The sequence below is a fragment of the Barbus barbus genome (genome assembly GCF_936440315.1).
Source record: "Barbus barbus genome assembly, chromosome: 2".
Taxonomy (NCBI): domain Eukaryota; kingdom Metazoa; phylum Chordata; class Actinopteri; order Cypriniformes; family Cyprinidae; genus Barbus; species Barbus barbus.
In genome coordinates, this window is record NC_136730.1 from 8,881,569 (window position 1) to 8,890,865 (window position 9,297).

General features: G+C 39.3%; 1 protein-coding gene across 1 annotated transcript; it reads right to left on the reverse strand.

Annotated features, from left to right (window-relative positions):
- Positions 1–4,494, reverse strand: LOC306887681 (uncharacterized protein). Its single transcript, XM_079445625.1, has one exon. The coding sequence runs from the start codon at positions 4,270–4,272 to the stop codon at positions 2,107–2,109; it is 2,166 nt and encodes a 721-aa protein (XP_079301751.1). The 5' UTR covers positions 4,273–4,494; the 3' UTR covers positions 1–2,106.
- Positions 4,495–9,297: the final 4,803 nt, after the last annotated feature.

Sequence of the window (9,297 nt, forward strand, 5' to 3'; positions counted from 1 at the left end):
TCATAAAGATCATTTTATACGATTTATAATGTTGTTTTCTTATGGGCACCAAAAAAATTTGGACAATTGGTCCCCATAACATATATGGAATACAAGATACACACACACTTTTAAACAAAACAAATAACAAAAATGTGTTCAAAATTTAGTTAAAAGAATTTGAACACTTTGTGGTTCGGGGGCACTAAATGTGTACAGCTGCTAATCACCAACGCTGCATTTTTTTAAATACTATCACAATTTAAAATAACTCTTTTATTTTAGCATATTCTAAAATGTATTCCTGTGATGCAAAGCTGAGTTTTCAGCAGCCATTATTGCAGTCTTCAGAGTCGCATGATCATTCTAATATGCTGAATTGGTGCTCAAGAATCATTTCTTATTATCATCAATGTTGAAAACAGTTCTGCTGCTTTGCATTTTTGTGGAAACCACAATGCATTTTTTCTTTGATGAACAAAGATCAAAAGAACATGATTTTTTTTTTATTATTTTTGTAACACTGTTGAAGTATTTACTATCATTTATGATCAATCCTTGCTGAATAGTATTTATTCACTATTATTTACTGACCCCAACCTTTTGAACGGTAGTGCATCTGACCACCCAAAGATAAGTCATCTCACACAGAACTGTAACCACAACAGCAAAACATGTAGGAAGCTGTCAGTTTTCAAGCAATTACACCAGAGTGCTTTTGCTGTGATGATGTGAAGGCTGAGCACGGCAATTATCCACAACACTGCATGACAGTAAGGAGCTCTGTGATGTCCGGCCAGATTGATCTGATTGGATAATCAGCTGATACTGAGTACAGAACATGTGTTCTGTACTTTCATAGTATCACCATCAATCATAGAAAGCCTCTCAGTATATATGTGGAACAAGGGAGAAAAGAAAGCAAGAAGGAGATGAGAAGTGTTGAAAGGATACATTAAGAATAAGATGGAAGCTTATTTACTTTTATAGAACTGAGTAAACCCTTACCACAACCTCACTCTTACCCTTAAAAAGCTGCAAATTGTACAAATTAAACCACAACTTGCCTATTGATTTTATAGGCATGCATTAGCCATAGCATCAAAAAAACAAAAACAAATATTGCTTGTCTCAAACAATGAAGACACAAACCTTTAAACCTTATTGAGCACTTTAATAAACAGTTTTTAAAAAATCAAGTAGTAGTTAGAGCAGGAAGTTTGGTGGTTTGTGGTTTAAACAAGTTTATCTGTACCTTACCTTCACATAACCTCAAGAATATCTAAACATAATACTGCAAACGATCAAGGAAAGTCATTGGTACACGATTATCTGACTGCTTTCTTGACATTTCATAATGCTTGTGAATTATGACCAACTTCACTCTCACAGTGTAGCATAATTACCATACTGTCCACATGCATGCTAAGGACTAATTTCAGAGCTATTTTTGTCAGATTACTGTCATTAAACACACAATGCTTTGAAAGCATTTTCAAATTATCTTGTTATACGACTTGTTAGGCAGAGTTTGGTTAAAAAAAAATTCAAATAAAATTAAAAACATGATAGAAAGCCTTTTTTCTTGGTCTGGATCAGAATTAATTCACAACAGGGAATACAAATCTTGACACTGTCGAAATGGACTGAAATTATGGCTTCTTAGAGAACAAATCTCTTAAGACATGACTCTCTTGAATGACACCAACAGCTATTCAGATGGAAGGTTCCTTCAAAATTAAAAATAAATAACCCACATTACTCAACCAAGTATCCTCATCTATTAGGTATGTTCTCTTAGTTGCCATGTGATTGTTGAGAAACTGTTTCGCAAACTAAGAGATCAGTGTGACTAACAGTAGAAGATATTTTATTGCCTCTTGAGGACAGCAGAGAATGAGGCTCAGTGGTTTTAGAGTCATTCCTCCTTGCCCCCCACCTCCCATTTCTCGCTTACCAGATTGTCCAGATAAACATCCATAAATAATCATGGATTAAAAATGTCAAAGGGAAAGGATGGGGTGCTACCCTCAATTCATCAAATTCCTCGTGGACCTCTCGCTACTGTGAAGTTACAAAACAAAGTTTATTTACATTTTCACACTGTCATGTCACAGTCCTACTTGCTTAAACATGGGATTTAGTTACGCTGCCAGATATGTCAGCAGCCGCTTTGTCACCGGCACCGGCAATCCAGTGATAGCAATCGCTAGTGTTCTTGTTCTGTGGTTTAACAGTGTAGCGAGCACAATAGATAATGCCCAGGACCACCATCACCACAATGAAGATGCAAAGTGGAACTAGCAAGCCGATTAGCAACCAGCTGGTTCCTTGGCTCTGGTTACTGCTGTTGTCATTATCAATAATGACCTCCTCTATTCCTCGTGACTGCATTGGGAACAGGGTGGAAGTTTGTTGCCCTGGACCAAAAGTGGTGGATTCATCATCATACATGTCAATATTATCATGGTCTTGTTCATAAGACTCATATTCTCCAAAAGGCTCAAGAGGGTTCTTTGCAGTTTCCTGTGTCTCAGGATTTGTTTGGGTTGAGCTGAACCACAGACAATTCCAAGCGCCGCCTGAAGCTGTGGAGGAAGGGAGGACTGTGGGAACCGTGGTGCTCTCATCCTCATAATAGTCTGGTGCGGGCGTCAGAATTGCTGGTGGAAAAAAAGCATTGTGAACTGGTTGTTCTGGATTAAGGTCACCACCAAAATTAATGACCTCAGGGGAAATTTCAGTCGGTGTAGTGGTTTCAGGTTCCTCTTCAGCTGTCGAAATCAGGTCTGTCGAAACTGTCTCCACATTGGGCAGCTCAGTCTGCCAGTTCCAATCAGAATCAGGTGGAGGGTGCCATGGGTATGCAGGATCCTCTGGTTCCCAAATTGGGTTGTGAGTAATCCATGGGTTGGAGACAGTGGTTGAGGGAGTCTCCAAGTCCTCCCCGAAGGGTCTGCAGGAATATTGGTCAGATTGAAGAGAATAACCTTCTTCACAGTAGCACTCAAAGCCTCCGTCATAATTGATGCACATCTGTTCACATGTTCCTTCAATTTGACATTCGTCAATGTCATGACATTGACTCTGGTCCTCTTGTAATGGGGCAAAACCAAGATGGCAGTGGCAAATATGGGAGCCCAATGTGTTCTCACACGCATGCTCACATGGGTTGTCCAAACACTCATCCACATCTTCACAGGCACCCTCTTCATCTTGTTGGTAGCCATCCCGGCAGCGACACTCGAAGGTTCCAGGAGCATTTGCACAGATATGCTCACAGGGACTCTGTAGGCATTCATCGACATCTACACAGCCCCGTTCATCAGGTGCCAGCATGTAGCCATCAGGACAAGCACAGCGGTAGCTATCCATTACACGCAAGCACTCAAACTCACATGGAGCCTCATTGCAAGGGTCAGACGGAAAGCAACTTACCCCATCCTCAGCCAGGAGAAAGCCATCATTGCAATCACAGTAGTAGTGCGAGTCATCCTCAACGCAGAAGTGATGGCATCCTCCATTGTCTTTATCGCACCAGCTTGTCTTAGGCGTATCAGAGCAAAAAGGTGGTTCCCTGTTCCAACCAACAGTTCCATCTTCCTTTTGTGTGCACAGAACTGATTGATCATCCTTAGCAGGACAAGGTACAGCTGCAACCGACCCATACGGGATATGTGTTAAGAGGGTACTCAGCAGGTTAAAAGGGGTACTATACAGTGTATTCCCCCCTCCCTCGCTAGCAATAGCTGTACACATGCCTTGGAAGTTGTATCTGCACAGGTAGCCGTCCACTGAAATCGAACAAGGTCCGTCCTTCCATTTCAGATTATGCCCTTGCTCATGGGCCGCAGTGCTGTAAGGCATCGCCACACATCGTGGGGATGAGCAGGTACTGGCCGAGTCCTCTTGTAGCCAGTTGGTGTACTGGGTGTCCTGATCTCCAGTGACCCACGAGAAGCCACGTAGGGGTCGGGTGGGGGAACATTGTCGGGGTTGTCTCTGAAGGCCAATCCAGATATTTGTCTTGCCTCTGTGGTGTTGTCTCAGTTCCAGTTTCGAGAAGAGCTCCTTCACTATTGCTGCTTCCTTTGGATGCCTTATGGTGGCTAGGTTCCCTCCGTGTTCCTTGCAGCTCCGCCAAGCCTCCAGGAAGATCTTGCGCTGAAAATGGAGCACAAAGCACCCATCCTCCCTGCAGAGTGCATCCCGTTCTCTCAAGTCCTGAGTCTGCACCCCGTAGAGGCACAGTAGTGAGGACAGCAGAATAACACAAAGAACTGGACAGCCCATACTTCACACCTACTCTATTTTCTATTGTACTTTCTTTCCCTTTTTTGGAAGCTTTCAGGGTGCTAAAATACAGTTTAATGCCCTAGTTGCCCATTCTTTTTCTACTTGAACCTGTATTAAACTTTTCCCTTCTTTTCCTCTCTTTCCACCCTCCTCTCTCTGTCCTGTCCAGTGGTGATCTGTGCCTAAACTGAACACTTACAATCTCACCCTTGACGTTCCAGCAAGAGCGAGAGAGAGAAGGAGAGGGAGGGTTAGAGAGATGGAAGGAGGGTAGGAGTGACTGAAGAAAAGGGGGAGTTGAAAAAATATGTTTTTGGCACAGGCAGAACCAATGTGTGTGTGTATTTTGGGGGGACTGGGGGGAAGTGCAGCAGTCTCGGTAACTCTTTACCAGAATGTAACGTATGTTTCTCATAAGTGTGTATGGAAATAGTTTGGGACCCCTACACGACCCCCCGCAACCCTGACTCTCCACCCTCACCAAACTCTGACTGCCGGATAACTAATAACAAGCTGTAATGCTTATTTTTTTTTTTTACCCATGTAAAAAGCTAGAGAAAAAATTACACAAAGGCTGTGTCTGCTGTAACACTCCCACTTACATCTGCCAGCATTTTCTATTCCAGCTTTTCTCTGATCTTTCCTCTTTTTCATAGTTTTTCTGGGCATTTGGTCAGTCCTTGGATTTGAGCTGTGGCTCTGTAGGTAATGTGTGTTATCATGACTTACAAAAGCTATTGTGCTCTTAAGCAGGTCCCCACATTCCCCACTTCATTAAAAACTGGCCTATAAAAATGAAAGACAAAAACGTAAAAAGACAAGGTAACACTTTATTTCGATAGTCCACTTTAGACATTCTACTAACAGTAAGTAACTTTGCAACTACGTCAACTAGCAGTCATTAGAGTATTAATAGACTGTCTGCTTAATAACTTCTAACACTTTATTTTAATGGGTCCACAACATACAGCATACTGACTATGAGAAACTTTGCAAGTATATGTCAACTTATTCTACTAACCCTAACTCTACCCTAAAAGCATACTCTGAGAGTTAGTAGACATGTAGTTGCAAATTAATGAGAATTAGTTGGCGTGTAGTTGACGTGTAGTAACAAAGTTACTTGTAGTTAGTAGAATGCCTAAAGTAGACTATCAAAATAAAGCGTAACCAAAGACAAACATTAGTATCCAAGTAAGTATGCTACTTTATTTTACTAATACATTATATTTGTTGAATGAATTACACACAAATTGTTGATAGACTAAAAGAGTGATTCTAAGTTGGCAGTGTGTATTTTTTCATAATAGTTTCACAATGTCTAATAAACATTGTTGTGTAAATACATATTCTTCAATGAACGACTTTTGTTGAATGAAACAAGTATTGTTCATAACTGACTACTGCAGCATAAAAAAGTCAAATTACCTAAAAGTCCGGCAGCTGCCTATGAAAACACACCAACATCAACAATCACTGCGCACCGGAACAATAATAAATCAAGCTATGCTAGAGGTTGAAGTATCCACAGCCGTAAGGAACAAAAGCAGGTCTAGTTTTGTTATGAAAACAGAGAGGAGGAAAGACTGGGATGGGGTCTCAGTCTGTATATGGTCGTAATGGGGATAAGTTCTGTGGGGGGTTAAATAGGTGCAGCCTGTGGAGGAAATGGCTGGATTTCTCTAAAAGATCATTAAAAAATCACTCTTGTGAATGAAACACATGTCTAAGAGGGCTGATAATATTAGATAAATAACTTCAACGTTGCACTGAAGTAGGGTCAGTTTTTTTTTTTTTTTCTTGTCTTTTATTTTGGTGAAAGAATCATAAAACTTGACACAACCTGAAATCAAGCAATTTGACTCCTGTTGTGGTGATCATTAAAAGCAAATATCACATCATAACATTTTGGAGTGGTGTCTAAACATGAAGTGATCTGTAATGAATTGTTTTTCCGGCCCACATGCACAATGATACACATACACAATATGCCAAACTTAATGTCAGTAAACAGAGATACTTCTAACAATCATAAGAGCGTGGGCAAATCTATTCATACACTACAGATGTTCTACAAGAACATATCCATCATTACCATGGAAATACTCAATGTTCAAAATGCAATTATGGGTCTATGTAATAGCTACACTTGTCTGACAATCTTTAGCCAAATGAAACATGAATTAAAAGAAAACAGTTCCAAGAAGCTTTTGTTACAAGATTTCAAGGATGTACAGTCCTGCAAAGTCATTATAATAATAAGAAAATTGTATGAAACCAACCTGAAGATTTCTAGGACAAAAAAGCACGTGTTTTAAATACCTTACTTTTCTCATGCTCTCTTTTCATCTCACCAACAGTGCTGATGTACCTAACCTTCATTTCACAAATCCATATCCAAGGTACACTGAGGTGAAACAGAGGTCAAATCTGCAGGACAGCGCAGAAGATCCTCAGGGTATTTTTTTCATTTATTTTTTTCCTGGAACCGTCCACCCACCACCTGTAAATCACATTTGTTCTTTTCCACTCTCAAGATCCCTCGTTCTTAATATTGTTCTCAGGTCTCATGCTGCTTCCACCAACCCTTCATATCATGCTGAACTGAATCCGGTCACCCACAAGCTGCTCTGTAAACAGTTTTCCTAATTCTTGCATGTGATAATTACATGAATTAGAGCTGTGATTAAGACTGAGAAGAGAATGATGAGATGTTATACGTGCAACAGACATTCATGTCTTCACATTTCAAGCTTGCTATTATGCTCTCATGCTGTTGCCGGTGGTCATGTACTTGGCAGCAAAGTAAAAGCAGACGTAATGTTATCAATTTTAAGATACTGATGCATATGGAAGCCCCATACAGAGAGTACCACAAACTCTAAACCCTAATCAGTCCACACTCTTAAAGACAGCATTCCACAAAAACAGAGAAAAACTATTGTGTTATATGTTACAATGACTTTACCGATCAACATTCGCAGCTGTGTTTGGAAACAAGGATCTTGGTGCAGGATGTATAGTCTTATGTGTCTCTGTTTGACATTTTTAAAATCATAATTCAGTCTTTGACAGCACTTATGGAAAGCCCTCTCTCTGAACCATGCTAAGTCTAAAATCCAATTCAGCTGAAGCGGTCATCCTAAACATACATTTCTGGGTCAGGAATTACTTCCACATACACAAGCATAGAGACACACATGTATGTGGATCACATACATCATGTCCAGACACTGTGCGTAACGTCCGTGTTTAAGTATTACAGTATCTGGAGATCTTTTGATCTCCTCATAATGTTCTGACCTCGTAAAATGTGTAAAAACTTGACCTTCTGGTGAAAACAACAGACTACTCTCTAGTGACATATGCAAAACTTATCCAATCATTTATGCTGCCTTTACATGCTATTAGAAACTTCCCATTTCTGCAGTTGTAATTATGAATATGTTGCTTTGAAGTGCTTTGTTGTCAGAAAGAACAGGACTCATGGAAGACGGCCCATTTGTGATTGCATTCTCTGAGGAAATCTTGTTAAAGCCAAAAGATATTTAGTCAATAATCCAACAGGTTCACTGGTAATGAAATAAACATTTACCGCACAGTCTAGCTATCAATCTTTTCACTGTGTTAAATACATACAATATGCATCAACTGGTTATTTATATGCATAAATATACATGTAACAGCAAGAGAAAGCAATGTAGATGTTATGAGAAAAATAAATACAACTTTACAGTACTACAGCTATGTTTCTTCCGTCCCCCATGTTTCAAGTTTATGGCCCGCCGAAATTGGAATCTTGGATTTCAAAAAACTTGAATCTTGAGAGGCCGTTCATATCCATTTTCTAACTAGGAAAGTCATATTTACAATAATTCAGATAGCATGCGAAGGCAGCATTAGTCTGCTGACATCCAACCTTGCAAATTCACGTTTATTTGCCTCAATTTTGAGTGAAACGCCCAATTCTCAAAAGTCCCCGCCTAACTTTTTTTTCATTTTCTATAATCTGTTAAATTTAGATGCATGTTATAATGTGGAAGAAAAGTTCAGTTTCTACTTCCTTTTCATTTAAACTTTTAAAACAAAACAAAACAAAAACAAAAACAAAAAAAAACTTTTTTTTGTGGGAACATTAAATATTTTCTCATAGTAAACTGTAGACAAGAATGCCCTTTAATGAAACCAGTCTTTAGAGTTTAAAGGCTCAAAACAGACTCTGGTGGTCACACAGTTAAAAGACTATGAGTCTTTATTAGTCCTAGCTCAACAGAACACACACGAAGAAGCTAAAGCAGAGTGGTTTTGATGCATGATGCGGTTCTAAGTTCACCAACTACAATCTGGCCCTAGTTATGAGAGTGAGGAGAAAGTCTGATACTGGGGTGAGTGAAATGTCAGAGTATTTGTGTACCCTCCCCTACACCCCTCAGGGCCAAAGCTCTTACTATCCAGAGCAGGAAAATAGACCCAGATTGAGGCCCAAAAACAACCCCCTCTACTCCACGAGTCTCACTGTGTAACATAATGGGTGTATTGACTCAAGAGTCAAGAGAGGTATTCAGGTTCACAGTGCTGGAAAGCTATATTTTGAATTGTGCAAGAAGCAAACGTGTTATGTGATACATAACACATTTTGCGATTTATGTGTTTGTGTTTATACAGCCTGATCTCATACAATATGGATATACTGACAGCATGTAAAACATAAAGGTATCTACTTATGCACAGCTTAAGAAATGTAAAGATCTTTATGAATCTTTTGTATTTTTATTACAAATGTATTTGTTTATATCTACTATTTATTTACGATACTATTATACAGATATTTTTTAGTCCCTTACCTCACACCTCGCCACTACTCTAAACCTAATCACTCAGTATATTAATATGTATAGACAGATAAATGTACAGCGACAATGATTTTCATTACAATATACCATTACACACAGTGCATTCCGAAAATATTCAGACCCTTCACTTTTTTTAAATTTTGTTATGTTGCAGACTAATACTACAATT

Bases quoted from the DNA above. Each gene is read 5' to 3' on its own strand.
- LOC306887681 (XM_079445625.1), bottom strand. From the start codon at position 4,272: ATGGGCTGTCCAGTTCTTTGTGTTATTCTGCTGTCCTCACTACTGTGC.